Source organism: Ochotona curzoniae, unplaced genomic scaffold (genome assembly GCF_017591425.1).
Source record: "Ochotona curzoniae isolate NIBS_2020 unplaced genomic scaffold, NIBS_Ocur_1.0 contig_908, whole genome shotgun sequence".
NCBI lineage: Eukaryota > Metazoa > Chordata > Mammalia > Lagomorpha > Ochotonidae > Ochotona > Ochotona curzoniae.
In genome coordinates, this window is record NW_024466607.1 from 14929769 (window position 1) to 14955543 (window position 25775).

The 25775-nt window shown below is 55.7% G+C and overlaps 1 protein-coding gene across 12 annotated transcripts; it reads right to left on the bottom strand.

The window, feature by feature from the left end:
- On the bottom strand, window positions 1-24920 carry PFKFB4 (6-phosphofructo-2-kinase/fructose-2,6-biphosphatase 4). Of its 12 annotated transcripts, none has more exons than XM_040994411.1 (15): window positions 21460-21623; window positions 17136-17163; window positions 16791-16897; window positions 16579-16606; window positions 15126-15192; window positions 13343-13417; window positions 12917-12973; window positions 12328-12449; window positions 10012-10219; window positions 8639-8785; window positions 3231-3335; window positions 1807-1936; window positions 1651-1713; window positions 921-985; window positions 1-85 (listed from the first exon to the last, which is right to left on the bottom strand). In XM_040994411.1, exons 1-15 carry the CDS (start codon window positions 21542-21544, stop codon window positions 26-28), a joined length of 1347 nt encoding a protein of 448 aa, XP_040850345.1. In that variant the 5' UTR covers window positions 21545-21623; the 3' UTR covers window positions 1-25. The 12 variants fall into 12 exon arrangements, with proteins under 12 accessions (XP_040850345.1, XP_040850339.1, XP_040850340.1 ...); XM_040994405.1 differs by having other exon boundaries at window positions 16579-16675; XM_040994406.1 differs by lacking the exons at window positions 17136-17163; window positions 21460-21623 and adding an exon at window positions 24849-24920 and having other exon boundaries at window positions 16579-16675; window positions 16791-16907.
- Window positions 24921-25775: the final 855 nt, after the last annotated feature.

A 25775-nucleotide genomic window follows, 5' to 3' on the forward strand; every position in this document is an offset into this window, starting at 1 on the left:
CCAAGGCTCACTGTGGACGACACAGTCACTGATGCGCGGGAACCGTGACGAGGGCTTCCTCCGGAGGCCTCGAGATGTCCACATTCTGCACGAGAAACCCACAGAACACTGCCACCACACCAAGGACAGCACACCTGCCGCTGCTCCGCTGCTCTCCTCGTCACTCTGGCCCCTTCCTTTCTCGCCCCAGAAGCCCGGCTACAGGACCCTGACATTCCCAAAGGTCACAAGATCAGGAGCTTAAATGACAGGACACAGGTGGGGCGGGGGGGTCCCAGCTCCCTGCGCCTTTGCATACTGCTTGGTTTGGTGTAACTTCCCCACCTCTAAATGTCAGCGGGAGGCCACAGAGGCCTCTTGGAGCAGCAGACTCCAGGGACTGGGCCTGGTATTTCAGAGCAGAGCCCCCGAGGGACAGTCACCTTGTGGGCACTGAGAACGCTTTGGGACAGCACTGTAGGCAGCTGCCACCACACACAGGGCACCAGGGTGGCTATTCTCCCAAGATATGGCCTCTGCCCAGCGCTGGGCCCCAGCATCTACAGCAAGGCCTGGCGGCAGTCTAAGTCTTAAAGCTGCTCAGTTTGGAAGAGGCCGAGGGAGGGAGAACCTGCCCTGCTGTGGCTTCCAGCCTCCTGGGTCAGATTTTCTAGGTGTGGCTGCTGGGCAGCCGAGCTCAATTGAGTTCAGCCCCTTCCTGGGCGGTGGCCCAGCCCTGGGACTTCCCCACCTGTGGGCAGCTGGCCTTGGGAAGCTCCTACCCCAGAGCACAGCCAGGGCCAAGGCCATACCTGACGTCAGAGCAGCCTCGGCAGGAAGCTCACCCTCTGGCAGGTGCCCCAGCTGGGCCTGGCCCCCCCAGACAATGTCCAGGCCCCTTGGGACCATGCCCAAAACCCCAGTGGTGACCCAATTGCTACCTGAGGCCTGTCCCGGTGTGTGTTGACAGCAGCCACGTTCAGGAATATGGACTCCACTTTACAGCCTACCAAAGGGGGACAGGCAAGAAAGCTTCTCTCAGGAGGAGCTGGGGCTATAGGGGAGCAAGCAAGCACCCCTGCTCACTTGTGCCCCTTCCCCATAGCCCATGTAGAGGCTTCTCCTCAGGAGGCTGCCTAGACAGCTGCCCACCCTGGGACCACCAGTGGGGGCGGGGGCTCTCAGCTGTCAAGACCCACAATGCACCACCCCCTACCCTGGCACATGAGGCTCAGTGCGATGGGGACGCCGGGTCAGGGCGTCAGCTGCCGCCGCTCTCCTGCATATACCCGTGACGGGGGCAGAAGCTCCGGAAGCTGCCTGAGGTCTCCACAGCAGGGCCTCATGCAAAGGTGGGGGGCTCATTCACCTGCCCCCAGAGTGTTCTAAGGCACTGGCCCTGTGTTGTGTGGGCTGTGGGGAGACCCATGGAGAAGCGCCTCTCACAGATGGGCCATGGGTGAGGAGGCCTGGGGCGCTCGCTGAGCCACAGCTGTGTATATAATAACACATCCACAAACTGGGAAGGCCGTGGGTGTGTGTGCCTGTGGATGTTAGGGTGGGGGATGAACTTTTAATGGGATTTTTCAAGGAATCTGAAGAAGATAATCAGATTAAACAAAGAGCCAAGGACTTGGGAGCCATGGGTCAGGGCATGGGAAGTCTCCTTACCGTAAGCCACAGGGGTGAGCTTCAGGACCGTGTGTAGTGGACACTTGAGGTACGGCAGCTGTTCTGTGGACACACAACGGATGGGCTGGCACACCAAGGATGCTCAGGGGACAATCCCACCCGCTCACATTCTTGCCCCAGGGACAAGGTCCACACCTGCTGCTTTGTCCAGGAAGTAGGCTAGGAGGCAGCGCATCACGGCCTGGTGGCAGATCACCAGCACGTTCTCTTGTCGCTCCAGTTCCATGATGACGGGCTCCAGCCGCTGCACCAGGTCCTCATAGGACTGCAAGGGCAAGGCGGGAGGGTGGCCCTCAGGCCTGACCCCATTCCTGGCCATCCTTCTGCTCCCTGGAGAAGGGCCACCTCCCCATCCTAGAGTCAGGGCCTGGAAGGCCGAGAGGGCTTTGTTCCCGTTCCAGGTCTGCCCAGGGGACTGTGTGCTGAACCATCTTGTGCATGACCTTGGGGCTCAACTGGCTAATCCTCTACTTGCAAGTGCTGGGATTCCATACGGGTGCCAGTTCAAGCCTCAGCTGCTCCACTTCCCATCCAGTCCCCTGCTTGTGGCCTGGGAAAGCGGCAGAGAACAACCCAAAGCCTTAGGACCCTGCACCTGCGTGGAAGACCCAGAGGAGGCTTCTGGCTTCAAATCAACTGAGCTCCAGCCTTTGTGATCATTTAGGAAGTAAACCAGAAGATGAAGATCTCTTTTTTTCTCTCTCCTTTACTCTGTAAATCTGCCTTTCCAATAAAATTAGATAAATCTTAAAAAAAAAAAAACAGAGTGTGACCCTCCAGGGACATCTGAGGTCACCAGGGACATGCCCTACTCCACTCTCCCGTACCTGGCATACCCTGCAGCCTGCAGGTCTTGGGCCGGCCTGAGAACAAGGAGCCTGAGAGATTTTCACCTGCAGCCTGGGCCCAAGCCCTGTGGGATGGCATCCCTTGGCACACAGGCAGGTCCTCAAGCAGGCAGGGCAGGTTCTGACCTGCTGAACATTGTCCTCCCAGTGCTCGAGCTAGGCGGCCAACTGCTCTAGGTCTCTCTTATCTAAGCTTACCTAGGCTCCCATGTGGGAAACAATCTAGTGTCATCCAGAGCTATGCGATGTCCCGGGATGAGGCAGAGCAGGGGCCCATGAGCCCAGTGTCTGCATGTGTGTGTCAATGTACGCATGTGCCCTGTGAATGGCTGTCACCTGCTGTGGCTGCAGGGGCATGGGCTCCTCAGAAAGCTGAACCTCATGATCCAGCGTTGGCTGAGGCCCTGCCCTTCCAAACCCCCTGCCCTCCCCAGGAGGGGAGACAAAGATGGGGAGCAAGGATCCGTTGGGTCCCACCTTGGGCACCTGCCCTGTGCAGCTCAGGCCTGCCGGGGCTCAAGGAGCAGGTGGATGCCTGGGCCGCACAGCAGGAAGTCACACAGAGGGCACGCATCAAGGGGAGCAGGTGTCTCGTAGGCCAGGTCCGTTCTGCTGCTCCACAGCGTCCGTAGGGCCCCACAGACCCTTAGCCTCGGCAGGGCCTTGTAGGCAGGCAGCTGGGACTAAGCATCCAACCCCACTTCCACCTACCTCTCCCTTTGGGTAACGATAGCGGTACTTGTCCTGGTCCCGCAGGGCAAACTCCAGTGGATAATGTTCTTGAATCTCCTCATAAGTCATTTCCTCGCAGACGCCCTGGGGAGACACACCTTGGTCATTACACGTGTTATGGCAGGTCTGGCGACCAGCCCGTGGCAGGTGGCAGGCGGAGGCCAGGTTTCCGGGCATTTCCTGGGCTCCGCCTGTCTGGGAAGAGCGGGCCTTCTGGGTATGCTAAGGCTGGGGTGGCCTGGTCCTTGTGAAAAACAAGCAGAGTAGTCTGGCCCACCCATCCATCATCCATCTGCCTGGTCTATGCCAGGAAAACCAACACAGAAATATAAACGCTGGGGGTTTTTCTCCTGCACCTTTCTTTCCTGTGTTAACAGTAACAGTTGCTGAGCACAGACAACTATGCACAGTATACATCAAGATTGCACTGTATGGTTTGGGATGCACACACACAGAATACCTTTTACAAATGTCACTAAAAAAAACTGCAGGGCCCGGCGGCGTGGCCTAGCAGCTAAAGTCCTCGCCTTGAACGTGCTGGGATCCCATATAGGCGCTGGTTCTAATCCCGGCAGCTCTACTTCCCATCCAGCTCCCTGCTTGTAGCCTGGGAAAGCAGTCGAGGATGACCCAAAGCCTTGGGACCCTGCACCCGCGTGGGAGACCCGGAAGAAGCTCCTGGCTCCTGGCTTCGGATCGGCATAGCATCGGCCATTGCGCTCACTTGGGGAGTGAATCATTGGACGGAAGATCTTCCTCTCTGTCTCTCCTGCTCTCTGTATATCTGACTTTCCAATAAATAAATAAATCTTTAAAAAAAAAAACTGCAGAGAAGGCAACTTCATGCAAACATTCAGCACTAAGGATCATGGGAAGGTGCAGAGCAGGTCAGGCAGTCACTTCATTAGCCATGACCACCCTTCACCAAGTCTGCAGCTCAATCACACACGACTTCCCCAGGAAGAATGACAGCCCCCCGTGCCACACCCTCAAACTGCTCCTTGCCCAGGAATGTCTGCATTGAGTGCAGACACACCCAGGGAGGGGCTGGTGGCCAAGGCCCTTCACAAAACCTTGCTGGCTGTGTCTTTGCTCCAGGCTTTTTCTACAAAGCTGCAGGGGTCAAACTGTGCACAGAAAAGGAAAGTTAGAGCTGTAAATGCCCACAGCAAGGAAGCAGCCAGAGGCAGGCTCTCTGGCCGGCAGGCTGGGCTGCCCATGGCCCCCGATCCTGTGCGGGTCCAGCCCTGGCCGTTCCACATCCAAGCCTGCTCTCTGCCAAGGAGTCTGGGAGAGTGGCAGATGAATCCCTGCCACCCCGTGAGACCTGGATGGAGCTTCTTGCTCCTGGCTTTGGCATTTGGGGGAGTGAACCAGTGGATGGAAGATCTGTCCCACTCTGTCATTCTATGTTTCAAAGAAGGCTCATGATGTTAAAACAGAAGACTAACCCTGGGAAGTTTATCGGAGTCCAGAAAAAGAACAAAGATAAACGTGAAGAGATGACTAACGGGTCACAGAAATTGTAATAGTTTCAAACTTGGTGGGCGAAGGAGGAAATGCACAAACATCTAGAAGAATCGCCAAAGGGGAGAAGGCTGGGATGCAGGCTGCTCAGCCCAAGGCCACTTCCAGGTTGCAACACACCTGACAATAAAAGTCACAGGGGAGGCCTCCGAACGTCCCACCAGCCCCAACTGGGCTAAGCTAGTTTACGGGTTTAAAAAAATGCTTACCTTCAAAAAAAAAAAAAGCTTACCTTCTTGAAAAGGGCCATCAATTGTGGAGGAAAAAAAAAAGTGATAAAACAAAACCACTCTCTGACATTGTATGTACGAGCAATGTTAGCCATGGGGAAAATTGTTTGGGAGGGACAGGAATTTGGGGGGAGAGGGAGGGAGGTGGAATCCCAGACTACATAACCACACCATAAAATTCAAATTAGGGCTGGGCCTGGTGGCGTGGCCTAGTGGCTAAAGTCCTCACCTTGAATGTGCCAGGATCCCATATGGGCACTGGTTTTAATCCCGGCAACCCTGCTTCCCATCCAGCTCCCTGTTTGTGGCCTGGGAAAGCAGTCGAGGACAGCTCAAGGCCTTGGGACCCTGCACCTGTGTGGGAGGCCTGGAGGAGGCTCCTGGCTCATGGCTTCAGATCAGCTCAGTTCCAGCCATTGCAGCCACTTGAGGAATGAATCAGTAGATGGAGGATCTCCCTCTCTGTCTCTCCTCCTCTCTGTATATCTGACTTTCCAATAAAAATAAATACATATTTTAAAAAACACCTTTATTAATTTAATTTATTTACCAGTCAGAGGGCATTCCCATCCCCCAGTTCCTCCCAAAATGCCAGCAATGGCTGGGGCTGTGCCAAGCCTTCCACTGTAGGGGCAGGAAGCCAGCACTTGGGCCATCACTTGCTGTCTCTCAGGGCACATGTTGTTAGGAAGATAGAGCCAGAAACAGGCCAAGCCTTGACCTCAGGCATCCTGAGGTGAGATGAAGTTGTCCCAACTGGAGGCTCAACTGCCAAGTCAAACAGCCACCCGAGATAGCATCAGTGAGGCGCTAAGACACGTTGAAGGCTGCGCTGCTACAGCTCGGGTGAGCTCCTGGATCCTGCAGCCCTCCCCGAGCCCTGCACCCTGCTCCCTCCAGTGTGCAGTGCCTCCACAAGGCCCCCAGGGCCATGACTTTGGACTGGATAAGGCGGAAGCCAGCCTTAGCAGATCAGCAGTGTGGTCTGAATTTCCACAGCCAGGCTCACCCATGCAGGCTGCTGGCAGAGTCCTCAGTTCCCACCCGAGGGCCCACTCAGTCACCCCCTCAGGTCAGCTTTGCTGGGTGGTTCCCTGCATGCCTTCCCTCCTCTCTGCTTTGCTCAACAGAAGCAATGGTTGATGTTACAAGGTAAGTTCAGGACAACCGGGGCAACTGCTCTCTGCTTTCCCTACCGGCGTCTCTGTAACCAGTCCCTTTCCAAACCCTCACTGAATTAACCTAATTGGAATGGCCATCTGTTTCCTTTTATATCTCACAAATTCCTAAGTCATGAGCTTTCAATTACTTCATAACACAACACCGAAGTATGGAAAAAAAAAAAAAAGAAAGAAAAGAAATACACAAAGTACTAGCTAGAGATGGAGATGCAAGAAAAATAAACAAAACCATAATTATAGAGACCTATCCAACAGCCAACTACTGCTGGATGATGACCAAGTGGAAAAAAAATAAGGGCACAGAAAACTCTGACAGCATAATTAAAGGTGAGGAGACATACAAAAGCAATGGAGAAATGAACAGGAAATCTCTAATGTACAATCTGGAGCTGGGGGTCCAATTCACCCCAGTTTACTCTAAAATAACCCAGTTGCTGATGGAGACAGCCTGGCCATGTGCTGAACACCACTGCTAAAGCTGACACTGGGTACAAGGGACTCGCTAGGACAGTCTCTTTATTTTTATATATAATTGATATTTCCTATAATCAAAAAAAAAAAAAATAGAACAGGAACAGGATTAACTTGGCATTCCCCTTTCCTGGACAGAGCCTGAGAGGAAAGCGCATGGAACGAAGAACAAGACAGGGACGACCACTCTGCCTGTCAGGCATGCTTGCCCACGCAACAGTCTAAATGACTGTTACAACCCAAGACATAGGAACAGGAAGTCAAAACCTGGGCAGTCCTTATCTGAGGACAACTCCTCAGGAAAATCCCGGAGAACAGAGAACAAACTGGAAAAATCACTGGAGCACTTGCCAAGGGTGAAGAGGACTCAAATCCACCCGCTCCCCCTCTCCACGTCCCCACCCGAGTCCCAGAAGCCACCCCCTCAGCAGCTCATGGCAAGCTCCCAGTGGGGCTCCCTCCTCCAGCCTGTCCCTACCTTGCCCCAACAAAACCACCCTCCACTGCCGTGGGCCGGACAGTTCCACAGCAGCAGGACTCTTGCAAAGACCCATCTGATCCCTGCAGACTCCTGCTTCCGGCAATGGCGGGCCAGCAGCCAGTAGGGGACGGCGAAACAGTGAGGCCGACCACTTGCCAAACGTAGCTGACAGCACTGTCTAGTCAGAGGCAGAAAGGGCTCCAGGGCCGAGATCTCAGGGCACGAGGAAGACACAGAGGTGACCCTGACACCAGCTGAAGTGCACAGACCTGGAGTGATCTGAAAAGCATAGTGAGCAGCTCCCCGCTTAGCTGGATGAGGTAAGCCAACCCTAACGCCTGCCAGAGCCCAAGGGAACTCTCCAGGGAAAGGCGACATTGGCCAGGGCCTTGAAAGCTCTGATGTTCACACACAAGGTCCAGCACTCGGTGCGACATTACCAGGGATGTGTCCATCAGGCACCACCTACATCCAGAATGCTTAGAAACGCTCACACTGTTGCCCCTGGGATTGAGTTCAGCCTCTCCCTCCTGGCCAGCTGCCTGCTGACGGGCACCCTGGGCCTCTGTTACCCACAGGGCAGACCCAGATGGAGTTCCTGGCTCTCATTGTCACAGCCATAGATCTCTGTCTCTCTCATTGTTTTTCAAACAAACTTTTTTTTTTTTAAAGAACTCACAAAAATCAACAAGAGAAAGGGAGAAATTCTAACTAACGGGGAAGAGTGAGAGCCAGCATGAGATATCCCAATGGCCAATCAACATGGTGAACTGCCTCATTAAAACAGTAGGATCCCGCAGAGAGACTCACTCGGTAGATGCATACCTAAGAACTTAACATAAAAGAAAGTAACATAAATGAACAGGAAAAGGATACACACACAACTATTGATAAACTCGTTCACTGGGGAAAGATCAGACTTTAGGCTTCATAAAAAAAAGTAGCTTTTGGTGGTCTAAACAAACAAACAAACAAACAAAAAACACACGGAGTAGGCATTTAACAGTTACGACATCTGTGGCCCATGGGCAGCCTGACAGGTTAAGCCTCTGGGACACTGGCATCCTGTATCGGTGCCAGTTCGAGCCCCAGCTGCTCCACTTCTGATCCAGCTCCTCACTAACACATGAGGAAAATCTGTGGAGGACAGCCCGAGCCCCTGGGCTCCTGCACCCCCATGGGAGATACAGCAGAGTGCCCGAGTACCATCCCTGGCCCTGGCTCATGAGCCTAAGAGGCAAAGGTCATAGTTCAAACAGTCTGGTTCCCTGCCATCCACACGGGAGATCTAGAGCGAGCCCTTGGCTCTCAGCTGTGAACCTAACCCAGCAGCCCTGCTCGTTGCAGACTTCTGGGGAATGAATCAATAACGAGAGGTTTACCCCTCAATTTAAAAATTTTTTAAAAATAGAAAGAGGAAGGGAGACATTTCCCCAGGTCTGAACCCTAGCAATGGCCAGCATGCCTGTGCACAGGCAGGGCAGGGGTGGGACTTACGGCGTCAATCTCATTGAGGACCTTCCACTGCTCATAGGGTACCCCCAGCGCCTCGGCCGTCTGGATTGTCCTCTTCATCTGGCTCGTCCACACCTTCAAGTCCTTGATGTTCTGGTCACTGATGAACTGGGCCAGGCTCTTAGCAAACTGCAACACAAGCAAGTTCAGACCCACGGGCCCAGGCTGTCCTCCAGGGAGCCCCCAGACATAAATCCACGGGTCCATGCTCAACCCCAGAGGACACAGTTATGGTTAAAGAAACATGAATTCCCTCAGTGACACCCATACTCCCAAGTCCCACTCTGTTTTTTTAGATTGATTCACTTGAAAGTCAGAGGGCTAAAAAAACACGAAAAACGCACACACACAAGAGAAAAGAAAGAGGGCTGGCATGATGCATCAATGGCTAAATGCTCACTGTGCAAGTGCCAGGATCCCATATGGGTGCTGGTTTGTGTCCTGGCTGTCCCACTTCCCAACCAGCTCCATGCTTGTGGCCTGGGAAAGCAGTCAAGGACAGCCCAAAGCCTTGGGATCCTGCACCTGCATAGGAGACCTGGAAGAGGCTCCTGGCTTCAGATTGGCCCGGCTTTAGCTGTTGTGGCTGCTTGGGGAGTGAACCATTGGACGGAAGATCTTCCTCTCTGTCTCTCCTCCTTTCTGTATATCTGCCTTTCAATAAGAATAAGTAAGTCTTATTTAAAAAAAGAAAGAGAGAGAAAGGAAAGAAAGATCCTTCATCTTCTGGTTCACTCCCCAGATGGCCACAGCAGCCAGCACTGGGCCAGGTTGAAGCCAGGAGCTTCATCAAGGTCTCCCATAGGGGAACAGGGGATCCAAACATTTGGCCCATCTTCTACAGTATGTCCTAAGCTGTCAGCAGGGAGCTGCATTGGAAGTGGGGCAGCTAGGACGTGAAGCAGTGCCCATCCAGGATGCTAGCGTCCCAAGAGGCAAGGGTTATTCACTGTGCTGTAACACTGAGCCCCCAGGTGTCATTCTTGCACAGATTCCCCGGGCTCAGGGCCAGTGAGGGCTTATCAGGTGACCCCACCTGAAACCCCATGCTCTGGACCACCCAGCCTGTCCACTGAGGCCCACCAGCCTCCTTTCCTGGACAGCTGGAGAGCTACCATTACGCAGTAGGGACTAGGGTCAGCCCACAGCTAGCATGATTCTCCATGGATGGGCTCAGCTTATGACAGTCTACAGGGAGGTCTTCCCCACAAGACGGAACATTCCAGACTGAATGAAGGTCCTCCACCTAAGCTGCTCACAGCTATGAGACCAGGAGCCCAGCCCCGGGATATACACAAACCAGTACACGTACCCAGCCACCTAGAGAAGACACATACACACTCCCACACACTGACCTCCCTGCCCCGCGTGGACAGTCCTGGGTCCCCGCCAATCCGGCCCTTGAGGTTGAGCTCACTTTCCCCGTGCCGGCAGAGGTAGATGGAGCGTGGGGTCACGTGGATGTTCATGAGGTAATACACGATTCGGCTCTGGATGTGGTCTGCCACGCGATTCACCACGTAGCTCTGGCCCACGTCCATGATCTTGATGTAGGACAGATCCCTTTCCAGAGAGAAGGCAGAGAGCTCCGTGAGCGTGGCCAGGACCCTTGGTGGCACATCTGGTCAGGCCCAGGAACCGGCTGACCACTCAGCGTGAGACATCAGCACACAGGACCAGCAGCCGATGTGTGAGTGATGGGGTGAGGCAGCAGCAACACGCCACGCACGACAAACTGAGAGGTGCTCAACACGCATGCTTCTTAAGGTGCCAGCCAAGGCAGGGGTTGGTGGTGACCTCCCGACCCTCACGTGGCCCCGGGCCCTCGTTGGCCTACCTCAGTGCTCACACCGTACCGTCTGCAAGGGAATCGAGACATGGGTTCCCCAGACTTGACCTGGAAGCAGCAAACACTCCCGTCCTATACTCAGCCTCGTCACCGACCATGAATCTGGCCTTTTCCTCCTCAGGGACTCCCTGGCCCTGGCACCTAGAGCACGTCATCCACATGCACCAAGTAGTTGCCACAGCCCCCAGCAGGCAGCAGGGGCAGGACAAGAGGCAGAAGAGGAGGGCATTGGCACGGCAGCCAGCGGCATCCCAGCACAGCCACTTTCTCTGCCTTGGGCCCACACAGCGTGGGAGGAACTATGTGTCTGACCACGTCAGGGGCTTAGCCAGAGCACTGAGGATACCCTAATATCTGCACCCTGTTTAAGGTTGCTACTAGCAGATGTTGAGAAATGTAGGACAAATGGAATGAAGAGCTTATTTCTATACAAAATATTTGGAAATCCATGCATAGTTCTTCTATCATATGTACTTTTGTGAAAACTCTTTACATGTGTGGATTTTAATCTATTTTTCACAAAATCCATCTTTAATTCAATTTCCCAGGAATTTTTTGTAAGTGTCTTTGTACACTGCCATCACAGTAAGTATGGGGACAGGGGAGATGCTGGCACATCCCTTGGGCTGCCCCATGTTCCCTCTGTCCTGGCTCAGCTCCCAATCCCTGCCTCCACCCACCATGCCCTGGAGCAGTCAGTGACAGCTCAAGGGGCTGGGTCCCTGCCACCCACAGGGAGACCCAGACTGAATGCTGGACTCCCGGCAAATAGGGAATAAACCGACAGAGGATCTCTTTTTGTCTGCCTCTCTCTCAAATAAAATGAGGAACAATACTTATTGCCAGGCCCCTTCTGGTGTGACTGCATCCCAAGTCCACGAGGGGACATAAAAGCCACAGGAAGGCCTGGGCATCAGTGCCAGTGGGTGCTCACACAGCCTAGGCTGGTTCCAGAGCCTGGAGGGGGCAGGCTCAGGGCCAGACCAGGACAACTATTCTAGAAATGCCCCCCCAAAGCAATCCCTGTCACAGCAGCTGGCTCTCCTTGAGTCTCTGGGATGGTATAAGACCAGGCATAAGTCTGCGTGTCCACCCTCCACTTGCTGCTGTAACCTACACTCTCCCAAGTTCTTGTGTATTATGAATTACACCAATTGTGTAATGTCTGCCCAGGACTCCACTGTTATTTACTTAACCACTGCCCTGTTTACCCTTAGATGGGAGCTGGCCAGCAGGTGGAATCCAGCCCGCAGGCTGCTTGTATAAAGTTTTATTGGAAGACAGTGTTGCCAGCCTGATTTGATAACTATGTTTCCTTTGCCCATCATCAGTGGAGCTAAATAAGTGTGAAGAGACCACCCACCTAAACAGACTGTTCCCCATCCCACCCATGCCTGCCGAGAGGCCCTCAGCTAAACACGCAGTAGGGGCCTGCAGACTGGCTGTCAGATAGCTGATGGCTTTCCAGTTCAGGAGACGGGCGGAGGGAGCAAGCCCAGGCTGCTGCCTGCAGTTCCCAGGCAGGGTCTAAGAACCTCTTCCGCCTCCCCAAACACCAGAGCGCACATTTAAAGCACTTGGCTGGAAAAGTAGAACATGCTGACCTGCGGGCTCCAAGATGAGGCCACAGGTGCATGGCAAGGCCCCTCTGGCCAAAGACCTCTGCCCCAAAGAGAGAAATGACAGTGGTGGCAGCAGCCCTGCCTTTTCCAGTTGTAGTACCCCAGGGTAGAGGACACACAGCCCAGCCTTAGCAGCCACCATGGGGAGTCAGGGGAGGCAGCTGAGCCAACAACACCCGGCACCCTCCTCTCTGACTTACCTGTCCAGGTCCTCGTCCAGCGACTCATACGAGTTCTCGTAGCACTCGATGCGCCTCATGAAGTCCTCCGTGGCCTCGTCACTGTCACGGTTGACATAATCAGGGCTTCCCAGTTTCACTTGCTGCCAGAGCCAGGCACAGAGCAGGGAGCGGTCAGGGCGGAGGCCGAGGAGACTGCTGGGCAGGGGGCGGGGGGCCTGAGCCTGCAGGCTAATTGGGGCAGTCCGGCAGCCCCCTGGCCTGCGCTCTTGCCCTGGTGCCAAGGGAGTAATGAGAGCTTAAGGTGGGGCCTGTACCCTTGTGGTATCCAGGGGGGCCTGGAAGCTGACTCCCACCCTAAACCTTCTCCTCAAGCCCAGAAGGCCATTCCTGAGACGAATGGGGTGATGGGAGGAATCCATCTTTCTCCCCAGATTGGGAGTGCAGAGGAGGCCCCTGCTTAAGGCTACCCAGCCTCTCCACCCCAGCAAGGCAAAAGATCAAACTCAGGCCAGCCCAGGCAGCAGCCCAAACCAGGAGAGGGACCTCACAACTCCAGGCCACTTGCTATTGCATGGCTGTCCCCAACACGGCCAGATGCAGCACTCACCACGATGTTGGCCGCTATGACCTCGGGATCCACACAGATGGACTCAACAAAGAAGGTCTGTCATGGGGAACAGGTGCACCAGGGTGAGCAGGTGGGAAGCAAGCAGAGCACGCTTATGACTGGGGTCTGGCTCTGTGCCATGGCCATGCTGACCTGCAGCCAGACCCTGGAACCAACCTCTAGGGTTGAAGGCACAGTTGGAACGGTCCCTCTCTCCCTGCTCCCCATCCTGCCCCTCCCCCAGGACCAGGGGCAAAAAAAAAAAAAAGTCAGGTGGGAAGAAAAGAATAGTTCTTGCTGTTGCAAATAATGCTCAGGAGCTGAGCTGGCTGGAGGCCTGGCCTGCCTCCAGAGGCTGAAAAAGCGGGGGTCACAAGGCCCAGATGTGCCACAGCTCAACCTAGGAGGGGAGCGAGGAGGCCTCACCTTGTAGCCATTCTGCTCCCCAAAATTGGAAATGGTCGCTCTCCTTTCTCGGGTAGTGTTCGTTGCATCAAAAACCTGGAAGCCAAAACTGGAGTTACTTTGGCCTCTGGCCCTGCGGAGGGAGAAGGCTGCCTGGGGCTGTACCACAGGCATCTCCAAGGACTGCCTTTCTGGCTGCAAGTCCCCGGCAGCCCTGTAAGGGCTAGGCTGATCCTCCCACTCCTTAGGAAGAGAGCCCTGAGGGAGCTGGAAAAAGGGGGTGCCTGTGGTACTGCGGGGAGCAGACCTTGGGCACCACTCTGCATGCAGCAGGAGGGCAGGGCGTCTGACCCACAGGAATAATGGTGCGATTAGGTGACCTGTTTAACCGAACCTCATTTCTTTCCAGGGCAGCCAGAGACCCCCATATAACAGGAACCGAGGGCAAAAGAGAACAGAGAGGCTAGGAGATGGGGAAGTCAACCACACGGTATAAAGTAGACACACCGTGGTGTGCGGCTAAAGCTGCTACCGGTGCCGGCTTCCCAGGTGGGTAGTGGTTTGAGTCCTGGCTGCTCCACTTCAAATCCAGCTCCTAGCTATCGTGTCTGGGAAAGCAATGGAGGATGATCCAAGTGTTTGGGCCCCTGTACCCATGTGGGAGACCTGGAAGACGCTCCAGGCTTCAGATTTTGGCTTGGCAAAGTCCAAGCCATCGAACTATTTGGGGAGTGAACCAGAAGATGGAAGATCTCTCCCTTGGTCTTTCCTTCTCTGCCTTTCACAAAAATAAATAGATCTTAAAAAAAAAAAAAAATGGACACGAGGTGATAGACCTGAAGACCCGCGGAAAGCCAGGCACATGGCGATCAAGCAGAGTGTACACTGTTGCTGGGATGTCCAGTAATGGGGCCGCAGCATCTCCGAAAAGAGGGGCAGGGTGGAGGATCCTGGCTCGGGGTGCACAGAGCAGCTGGGACCCCTGGCTCTTTCCTGCCCTGGCAGGCTGAGCACTGACCCATTTGGGGCTCTGTTTGGAACATGCCCAAACCCCTCTGCTGCAGCCCACCCACGGGCAACCCAAGCAGCTTTGACAGTAGCAGCTTTTGAAGAGGGTGTGGGGGGTAGGCAGCACAGTGTCATAGCAGGCTAATTTTCTGCCTGTACCCCATATGGGCATCCATTGGTGACCTGGCTGTTTCACTTCTGATCCAGTTCCCGGGTAACAGCCTGGGCAACGCAATAAAGGATGGTCCAAGGACTTGGTCCCCTGCACCCATGTGGGAGAGTTGTATGAGTTCCCGACTCCTGGCTTTTGGCTCAGGGCAGGGGGGTCAGCCTGGGCTAGGCAGAGGGAGTCAGCCTGGGGCAGGGGGGACAGCCAGGAGTGAACCAGCAGCTGGAGGATCTCCCCTTTCTCTGTAAATCTGCTTTTCAAATGGCAATGAGTAGATCTTCAAAATAAAAATAGGAATCAGGGTGTGGCATAACGGGTTCAACCTCTGCCTGCAATACCAGTGTTCCATACAGGCACCAACTCAAATCCCAGTTGCTCAGCTCCAAGCCAGGTCCTGCTGATGCACCTGAGAAAGGCAGTGTGGGTGCGGCCCACACTGGGAGAAATCACACAGGACAGCTCTAACTCCTCGGGGCAGGGGTGAGGGGAAACCAAGTGACAGTCCAGAGGGAAGTCCTGCTGGGTCAAGTGCAACCAGCGACCTCTAGGAACCAGGGCACAGCCAGCCCACGGCCCCTCCAGGTGCTCCCCACGTGTCTCCCAGCTGGCACCAGGTGTCACACTCACCGCCACGTGGCCCCCCTCCTCGCTGAGGAACCGCCGCACGTCACGCAGGGCGGCCAGGGCACACTGCCTGTTGGGGCAGAAAACGCAGGGTCAGCCTGGCCCAGAGCCCGCCTGCCCACCCAGACAGTGGAGGGACAGCCCCGTCTCTCTCTCCAGCTCTTATTTCCCTGCAAGTCCTTGGGCTCCTGCGTCCATGTGGGAGACCTGGAAGAAGCTCCTGGCTGCTGGTTTTGGATCAGCTCATCTCTGGCCACTGAGGCCATTTGGGGAGTGAATCAGCAGAAGGAAGATCAATTTCTCTCTTTCTCTCTGTATAACTCTGGCTTTCAGATCAAAATATTTTTTAAAGATTTATTTATTTTTTTTTATTGGAAAGATTTACAGAGAGAAGGAGAGATACAAAGAAATATTTCCCATCTGCTGATTCACTCACGTGGCTACAGCGGTCAGAACCGAGCTGATCCAAAACCAGGAGGCAGGAGATTCTTCTGGGTCTCCCAAGAGGGCGCGGGGTCCCAAGGTTTTGAGCTGTCCACTGCTTTCCCAGGCCACAGGCAGAGAGCCGGAAGGGAAGTGTAGGTTCAAGGTCTTAGAGTGGGGCGCTCCTGCCCCCTAGTGGCAATAGCAGGAACACAGCACCTATGGTCCACCCGCGGCTGGGCTTGCTTTGGGGAAGTCAGAACCAAGCCAACTTCTGATCACCACTGTCATGACTGTGCCCAGGGGACTCTCTGCCTCCCACACCCAGGCCAAAAAAGGGACATCTTGATCCCCCCATCCAACATCTGCCAAGAAGTGCAGAGCTCAGCTCTGGAGACTACAGTTGGAGTTCAGTTCCTCAGAAAAGCACTCAGTTCAAACTTTAAATTGGGGGATGAGTGTGTGTGTGTGTGTGTGTGTGTTTGTGTGATATCATATTAAAATCTTCACCTTGTGATTAACGACAAGCGTTGAACTACTCACCAGCAACATCCAGGCACTATCTCTCATGGACAGCATCCTCCAAATAGAGGCAGGGTACGCCTCCATCCCAAGGCCTGCATCCCTGTGTCCCTGCAGGCTCCCCGCCCCATCAGCAGCCATCCCCATGGAGGGCCTGGGTAAGCAGAGGCGACCACTGCCCTGCTCTAGCCAAACCTTCATCCGCTGCAGCACCACTCTCATCTCCCACAAACCATCCTTACCCTAACAACCCAGGGCAGGGGCAGGCCAGCATCCAGGAGCCACACATGCCCTCCTGTTATCACCAAACCTAACACAGCCCAACCTATCCAGGTCCTGAGAGGTCAAAAAGCCAGCCCTGTGCCCTGGGCAGGAGGACAGCACAAGACCAGGCTTGGGAGCAGCTGGGTCAGGCACCAGCAGCTCGGGCCCCAGAGCTCCTCAGTCAACAGACTACAGGTACCTTCTTAGTTCCCCCACCCACTCCCACAACACACACATGCACACTTACTTTCGGATTTTCAGACCCTCTTCATTGTCTGGAAGGAAAAACTCGAAAGATTTGTACGTCTTGACCATGTTGCGGCGGTACTGGCCAACATTGAATTCTGGAGGGAAGGAGAGGTTCAGCATTCGGAGCAGTTCTTGACCTTGGCCTATCCCAGGCCTTGGCTACCACGCCCACACCCAAGGTCGCCTTAGGCAGTGGGGACTAAGCCTCACCCCGAGTAGGCACACCGATCCAGTTCAGGTATCTTGTCAGCTTCTTAGAGATGTAGGTCTTGCCGCGGGCAGGTAGGCCCACCATGACAATGAGCGTGGGGCAGTTGGTCATGCAGACTGGCAAAACAAACAGCAGTGTCAGGCGTGGCAGGGCCTCCCAGGGCACAGGACTGGCGGCGGAATCCTCTCCTCCCTGCTAGCCCTCCCCATCCGGGTGTGCACCTGCAGATTTGAGGTACACTGAGCCATGCCGCAGTGGAACACGCGAGGAGGCCCCAGAGCAGGTATTCAACACCTGCCTCAGCCACTGGGGAGAAACACCCTAACCTTGTCACATCTGCCCATCCCCACCATGGCATACTGCTTCCCCTACCTCTGAGTGCAGTTCTTTTCTTTATAAAGATTTTATCTTTCGGGCCCGGAGCGGTGGCGCAAGGTCCTCGCCTTGCACGCCCGGGATCCCATATGGGCGCCGGTTCTAATCCCGGCAGCCCTGCTTCCCTTCCAGCTCCCTGCCTGTGGCCCGGGAAAGCAGTCGAGGACGGTCCAAAGCTTTGGGACCCTGCACCCGCGTGGGAGACCCGGAAGAGGCTCCTGGCTTCGGACCGGCATAGTATCGGCCCGTTGCGCTCACTTGGGGAGTGAATCATTGGACGGAAGATCTTCCTCTCTGTCTCTCCTCTCTGTATATCTGCCTTTCCAATGAAAAAATAATAAAAATAAATCTTTAAAAAAAAAGATTTTATCTTTCAGGCCCAGCGCAATAGCCTAGAGGCTAAAGTCCTTGCCTTGTATGTGCTGGAATCCCAGGAGCACCAGTTCTAATCCTGGCAGCTCCACTTCCCATCCAGCTCCCTGTTTACGGTCTGGGAAGGCAGTCAAGGACGACCCAAAGCTTTGGGACCTTGCACTGGGAAGAGGTTCCTGGCTTCAAATCAGCTCAGTGATTCCTGGCTTCAGATCAACTCAGTGACCGGCCGTTGCGTTCACTAAGGGAGTGAATCATTAGACATAGGATCTTCCTCTCTGTCTCTCCTCCTCTCTGTATATCTGACTTTCCAACAAAAATAAATAAATCTTAAAAAAAAAAAAAAAAAAGATTTTATCTGTCCATTGGAAAGCCAGAGTAAGAGAGAGAGAAATCTTCTGTCTGCTGGTTCACTCCCTGAAATGGCTGCAATAGCCAGAACTGAGGTGATAAGAAGCAAGCCAGGAACCAGGAGCTTCTTCTGGGTCTCCCATGTGGGTGCAGGGTCCCAAGAACTTGAGCCATCTCTGCTGTTTTCCCAGGCCACAAGGAGGGAGCTGGATGGGAAGTAGAGCAGCCAGGACATGAACTGGCACCCATACAGGATGCCAGCGTGTGCAAGGGAAAGGTTTAGCTATTGAGCCATCACGCCAGACCCTGGCTCACGGATTTGGACTGACCTAGCCCTGGATATCTGGGGACTGAATAAACAGGTAGAAGGTCTGTCTCTGTAACTCTGCCTTTCAAATAAATAATTGAAAAATAAATAAATAAGCAGAAGCCTGAGCAGGGAGGAAGCATTGAGAAGACTGAGACCAGAGGCCCAGGCTATGGAACAGTTCTTCTGAGATTCCCCCCTCCATGAACCCCCAGGCCAGGCCAGTGTGCCAAGGCTGGAGGTGGGCAAGGATGTCAGCACAGCCTTCCCCTGGGTCCGGCTGGCCAGGCCAGGCCAATGCCAGCCTCAACTGACCCAGCTCAGCTTTTTTCTTTTTCTTTTTCTTTTTTTTTTTTTTTAATTTTGAAAGTCAGATATACAGAGAGGAGGAGAGACAGAGAGGAAGATCTTCTGTCCAATAGTTCACTCCCCAAGTGGCCACAATGGCTGGAGCTGAGCCAATCCAAAGCCAGAAGCCAGGAGCTTCTTCCGGGTCTCCCACATGGGTGCAGGGTCCCAGAGCTTTGAGCCATCCTCGACTGCTTTCCCAGGCCACAAGCAGGAAGCTAGATGAGAAGTGGAGCTGCTTGGATTAGAGCTGGCGCCTATATGGGATCCCGGGCATGCAAGGTGAGGACTTTAACCACTAAGCCACGCCGCCGGGCCCCCAGCTCAACTTTCAACACACCCAGATTCAAGGTGGTCTGAACTCAGAAACCTGTGGACATTTCCTTTTCATCATTCCAAGGCCTGGGGCCAAGAAAACCTTGGCAGCCAGATGGACAGAGGTATGGACTGTTGCTGTCCCTCTGCCCACCTGGAGTGCCCACACCTTCACCTGGTAGCCCTCCTCAGACAGAATTCTCCCCCTGAAACACTCCCAGCCCAAGGCAGCTCTTTCTGGGGGCCCCGAGTCAGCCAGGCCTAAGCCCAACCCTGACTGACATTTACCAGAACTCTGAGCCCAGGTGTCCTCAGCAGTCGGACAGGATGATAACCCCTTGGCGAGGCCAAGCACTGACTCCACGTGGCAGCCAGAACTCTTCAGGAAAGCATGCCCTCTGCCCTGCCCTGGCAGGCACTCCTCAACCCAGGCTGCCCTAGGGAGGAGGGGCGTGGGGCAGCAGCCTATCCCTGGGGAAGGACCTGCGGGGGGGGGGGGTGTGCCAGCACTATGAGTTGCTTCTGTGCCCATGACAGCACCAAGTGGCGGAAAGGGGGGACCCTGGGGAAATGTGCAGAAAAACCTCAGTGTTGACTAAGTGAGAGGGAAACAAGTTAGGCAAGGTGGTGTGTCCTGAGGGCCAGCAGATGGCTGAGCTGGCCGTTTGCACAATTCCCAGCCAGGCTGAGGAAGGCCCACAAGTAGCCCAGGGCAGGGCATCAGTTATTCACCCCATACCGCACCCCACAGTGAGGCCACCCCTTCCTCAGGGGCACTCCCATGGGGTACTGCACGCTGCTCCCACAGCATCTGGTGCCTGCACCCCCTACCCCACTCCCAACCACATGCAAGGTGAGCAGACAGGGCAGCAACTCGGGCCTGGATACAAAACAAGGCTATAAATTAGCTGTCCTTTCTGCTCCTCAAGATAAGTTCCCAAAGAAGTGACACCAGAGAAAAAGCAAAGTTCAAGTACATTCCCAGCAGCTCTGCTGACGACAGCACAATGCTGAGGAAATGGAGATTACAGACTGAGGACAGGAAGGAAGGGGACACACTCCAGGCCCTGAGGCACAGGGCGCACAAATGAGGGACCTCAGTGCTGAGCAGACAGGGCGGTCGGACACACCACAGGCCGTGCAGGCCACGGGCGGAGAGCAACCTGAAGACATGGTGGGTGACCTGGCGTCCCTTTCCTGCTGACCTGCTGAAGGCCACGGGCACCAGGAGGCCCAAGGCAGGCCTGGCAATCGGCAGTGTCTGCCTGTTCCCTAGGGTACCTGTTGCAGGGCAGCTCAGGGTCCCATTCCTGAATTGCACCTGTTCCCACCTCAGGCCAGGCCAGGCTCTTCCAATAAAGGGATGTGGGAGGGCAGTCATGGGATCAGGCTAACTGCCGTACCCTACTCTGCCAGCGGTCTTTATGGTACTGGTGCCTGCTCATAAGCCCTCCAGCCCCTCCCCACAAACAGCCACCTTCTGCACAAAGGCACCGCATAGCACACAGGTAGGCCTAAGTTCCCACACTGAGCCCTAGGCTGGGCCCAGACCCCACCCCACCTCCTGTACTTTTCAGCGTCAGCCTCTTGAGTGCAACTTCCTCTTGCCAAAAGGTGTGTGTGTGAGCCCACGACACTGCAGGCTGTGCCAACATTCCCAGGACAGACCATCCAGAACCTGGCCCTCACACTGCCATCAGAGATAGACACTTGCCCCACGCCCCAGCCCCCAGAACCAACATCCAGGTCAAAGCCACGGCCCTCGCCTCACCCTTATCGTAGACAAGCAGAGTTCAGGGGTTCAGGAGACCCTGCTCGCTCCTGCCATCTCTTTGTCTCCATTTCTCTCTATCTTTTCTACCAGTTGTACTTAATGTTCTTGCCACATCCATACTGAGCAGCAAATTCATACAATGTTTCGGTGTCTCCTACAGGGAATCTTGTTGATTACAAAAAAGCTGCAGACTCATCTAGGGATGGGCAGAGAGTGCAGGATGTGGCTCCAACTCCCAGCACCCCAGGAGAGAATCCCAACCCCTAGGGGCTTCTCTCCCCAGCCTGCCCATTCTCCCGGCCACACACAGGGACGCCCAGCAGCCCCAAAGTCAGGACCGGGAACCTGGTGCTCTGTCTCTATTCTATGCACCTGTACTGCCCTCACATTCCTCTCCTAAAACTCTGCTTTAAGGCCAAGGGAGAGAACTAGCCTGCATTTAAGCCTTTGGACGTTCTCAGAGAGGCCAAGCCATCGGCCCAACCCCACACAGCTGGTGGTCTGAGTCAGACCACACTCTGGCCAGCACAGGGGAGGGGATCCGGCCCCCTGGGAGTACTGGGGACTGAGTAAGGGGGCCAAGGCAGGGGTAGCATCCTAAACCGATGGTAACAGATCTCAGGGCCACACGCACCCCTACGCAGCTGTCCACCCTGCAAGGCGACAGCCACCTCCTCTTGTCCCCAGCTACCCCTCACCAATGTCACAGCGGCCCCACCTGTCCCCCTGGCCCAGGCTCCCCGCGAGGCTCCGCCCAGCCCGGATCACCTCCCTCCCGCCCCCCACTACCACCGGCCCGCGGACCCCGCCTCACCACCACGCTGACAGGCGTGCAGAGCCGGCCGCCCATTGCTGTACGGCATCCAGATCTTCTTCAGGGGGTTCTGGGTCAGTTCCCGGGGGGACGCCATGCCGGGGCCGAGGGGAGGCGGAGTGCGCCGCTCCAGACCCAGCAGCCGGGCCACCTCGGGCCACCCGAGGCCCCGCCCCTCGCGCCCCGCCCCTCCTCCAGCCGCGACTACACCTGTCCATCTTCCCGGAAGCCCCGCCCAAGAACGGGTGGGCTCCACCCACCCCGGCGGGGCCCCGGTCTCCCAGGACGCATGCCCAACTCGCCCGTCGTTCCCTTCAGGGACCCAGCGCGGCCAGGGCGGAGAATGCGCATGCCCGACTCCCAACCGGCTCAAGGCCCGGATGGTGCAGGCCCCGCCCTGGTTGGGCGGAGCCAGCCGCTCAACACGCCCGAGGTGATTTGCATAGGCCCTGCAGCCCCGCCCCCGAGGCGTCCGTTCTGGGCTGTTCGTGACCCCAGGGATCCTGGGAGAGGAGGGTTTGCAGCGACCCTTGCTTGGCCGGAGTCCCTGGGCTGCGGTCCTGGCCGCCAGCACCCTGGCGCCTGTCTGGCCCTGCACCGAGCCCCCTCCGCACTCGCGGCTTTATCTCAGGGACGGGGACACTGGGCAAGCCTTGGAACCCGTCGTGTTTTTCTGTGGGCCTCGGCTCCCCTAGCCCGCACCCCTCCCTGGAGTCAGTGCGGATCCCCGTGATCATGTGCCCTGGGGACTCATTAAGCCCTCACAGCAGCTTCATTCTCCTTCCAGGATTTCGTGTTTACCAATTAAATGTCTAACCATGAGTTGCACATCTTTTTAATGAGCTGTTGCCTCTTCATCAGGAATGGAATGCATACATCATCCACCTGACGCCATCGTGCTACAGATTAGATGCGTCATTAGATGCGTCCTCTTAGGTGTCTGGCACGTCTTTGCAAATGCACAGAAGCAGGAGGCAAGGGAAGGACAGGAGATTCAGGGACCTCAGTTCACTCACTCCTACCCAGCCCCTCTGCAAGCTTTCTACCCCCAGCTCCCACAATCCACACCCATCGCACTGCCCTCTAGCAAGGTCCACCACAGCCCTGCCAGGGTCCTCTGCAGTTCTGTCTGCCCAGTGTATGTCCAGTCTAGAACCAGGGGCCAGGGTGAGACAAGGATGGCCTTGTGCACCCCAGGAGCAGTTCCCCTCCCAGGACCTCACTGCTATACCCCGCCTGGTCACAGTCACAGCTTGGCCGGGATCCCTGGAGTGACTGATGGCAGCTGTCCCGCCCACTTCACAGGCAATGAGGGCTTTGACGCATCCACAGGCTGGACGCCCACCTGAACACCCCCTGCCGACAAGCCAGCTCTGCACAATGTCCTACCCTTCGCAGAGGTGGCCACTTCCTCCTTCCTCATCCTCATGCTGTGGCATCACCCACTCCCTCCAGGCCCCACCCAGGAACACACCCATAGGTGGCTGCTGAGGAGTTGGGTGCCCTTTGTGACCATCCACCTGTTGCCTAATTCTCCAAAGCCACATGTTCCGTCCCCGACACCACCAGGCTTCCTGTCTGTTCATGTTCACTACCAAGGTCATGCCAGGGCCAACCTGGCCACACACTCACAACCTGTGCAACCACCAACATGCCTCTTCTAAAGCAGCCTGGCACCTGGCTGCTGCTTTGTCCTGTGTGGTCTCTCAGCCAGGTCTCCTAAGTGTTAGTCTAGGAGTCAGGAGCAGCCAGACCTGGGCAGGCTGTCTTTGCAGCCAGACCATCTGAACCTGGTTCCCTGGAAGTGCAGAAGCTCTGGGCTGCCCACTCTTCCCCAGTCTGACCACATACTTGCAATCCTTGTATGCAGCTGGGAGACCACCAGGCAACATAGGAGCCCCAGGGAAGGGGGCTTTCCTCAAGGCCAGGGCCTCCATCTACCCTGAGAATATTCCCTCTCTTTCCTCCCATGGCCTCATGTCTCAATCAGAAACCAGGGATGAGTGAAGGCTCAGGACCAGGGAGTCATCCTGCAGCACAGCATGGATGTAGCCTGACTCCCCGCCTGCCAGGAAGCTCACCTCCCAGACCTCGCACCATCACCTCCACACCCAGAGACCCTCCCTTCTTCAATCTACAGAAATGTCCTCCTGGCTCAGTAGCCACTCAGCTCAACAACTGACCCCCATACATTCACACACCAGAGCTTCTTCAGGGCATACTGAGGGGAGTCCCTACCCAGTCTCCTTCACAGGAAGTATGTGTGTGTGTGGGGGGGTGTCCATGTGCATCCGTTAGCCTCTGCTCACCATGAACTTGGATGGCTGATCCAGGCAGCCTCCTGTGGTGGTACCCCTGCACTGAATGCCAAATACCCCTTCCTGGTGCCCCAGGCTACAAGTCTCAGAGTGGCCAAAGTCCTCAGTCTGCATTCTCCCTGCTCACAGGTGACTCAGTCCCTGTATCTGCTGTTCAGGAGGGCTGGCTGAGCCACCAAAACTACTCTGTGCTGGGTAAGACCCATGGGGCTCAGTGCATGTCACACAGATGCCCGGAGAAGGATGCATGGGCACACAGACATCAACAAGCCCTGGGGGCCAGACTCCTGCACACAGGAGGGCAGAAGGCCTGCTGCTCTCCGCAGCCCCCTTGGCTCATTCCCCCTTTGTTGGGGAGGGCGGTTCCCCAGGAGATCCAGTTTCCCCTGGCCATCTCCAGGAAGGATCATGCCAAGTGTCCTCCAGGGCTCAGGGCTCCTGGAGTGTGAGGCCCTGGTCTGGGGACTGGGCTTAGAAAGCTATGTGGCCAAGCAACCTCTGTGACCTCTGACCTGATTCTGGCCTGGCACAGGCATACAGCAGCGACTTAGAGGGATCCAGGACCCGCCAGAGAGACACACAGAAGGAGCTCATAGAGGAAGGTGGCCAGGACCAAGACCACAGCAGTACTCAGCCAAACTCGGGCTGGCCCAGGACACACAGTAGGTACCTAAAACAAGGCTGGCTGAAGAACCAAAACCATGTCATAGATAAAACTTTCCAAACGAACCTCTGGACCACCCAAAGTGCCATGACCACCGAGGAGGGCGACCTGGACCCACCATAGTCCCTAGAAGTCCAGTGAGAGGCAGAGTTCCAGGGCAGCGGGCAGCTCCAGCTGGCTATCCCTGCCCCTGGGCTGCAGGAAGACACTATTTATAGCTTCCCCGTGGCCCAGCCCCCTCTCCTCTGCTAGGCAACAAAGTTCCCCCTCCTCCAGGCTACTGACAGACCGATGCCCCCCTCCCAACACCCCTAAATCCACAGAGACCCCCACTTCTCATGTCCCCTCTAGTACTATGCTCACCACACCCTAGCTTTTGCTCAGTGCCTCCCACAGTCCCCGTGCTGCCCTGCACCTACCCGGCTTGCTGCTCCCTGGATCCGTGAGAGAGCTGCCTCCTAACGTGCCTCTGTCCATCCTGCCACCGCACTGGCCAGGGCCACCGCCCCCTTTGGCTCCCGGGGAGGGAGCCCCGCCCCTTTGGCTCCACCAGGGCAGTCCCGCCTCCCGGGCCACCCTGGGCACGCCCCCCACTGCCCAACACACACACACAGACACACACACACACCAGGCTACTCACAACTGTGAGGTTAATGTCCAGGCCCTCACCCTGAACAGGCAGCCACCCTCCTGCCACCACAGCCTCTGTCCAGTTGGGGTTGCCTGTGCTGCCAGGGTCTGCCTTTGCTTCCAGCTAGAGTAGGCTATCCAGTCCACAGGTCCTCCCCCAGCCTCAGGCAAGCTGGGCCACACTGCCTTAAACGTCAGCACCACCTCAAGGCTGACAATACACTTTGGGGGATATGTTGAAAAATGACAAAACCTTCTGCTTCCAAACTCAAGAGCCAGGTCAGTTAAAAGGCCAGGGAGGGGGCGGGTGGGCGATGGGTGTGGTGGTTAAGTCATCCTGTGGGATGCCCTTGTTCCATCTCAGACGACCAGGTTCAAGTCCCAGCTCTGTTTTTATTGTGATGTCCTGCTAACACACACTCTGGGGGGCAGCAGATGGTGGTTCAAGCACCTGGGTCTCTACCACTCCTGTGAGAGACCTGGATGGCGCTCCAAGTTCCTGGCTTCAGAGCGGGCAGGCAGCTCGGGAGTCAACCAGCGGATGGAAGATCTGTGTCTGCATCTGTCCCCGCTTTGTCTTTCAAATAGAGGAGGAAAAGAAGGGGGGAGCAGGAGGGAGAGTGGGCAGAAGGTAGAGAAGGTAGGTGTGACTCAGCCCTATGTGCCACTGCCTGGTACACATGAGCGTGTGGTTCTTCTTGTCTGTCCCGATCTCC

Coding starts and splice junctions, on each gene's coding strand:
- PFKFB4 (XM_040994399.1), bottom strand. CDS start 21,544: ATGGCGTCCCCCCGGGAACTGACCCAGAACCCCCTGAAGAAGATCTGG. Junction 3,336..8,638: donor TCCTCAATGAGATTGACGCC/GTAAGTCCCACC, acceptor GTGTCTCCCCAG/GGCGTCTGCGAGGAAATGAC. Junction 1,714..1,806: donor CTTCCTGGACAAAGCAGCAG/GTGTGGACCTTG, acceptor GTGTGTCCACAG/AACAGCTGCCGTACCTCAAG.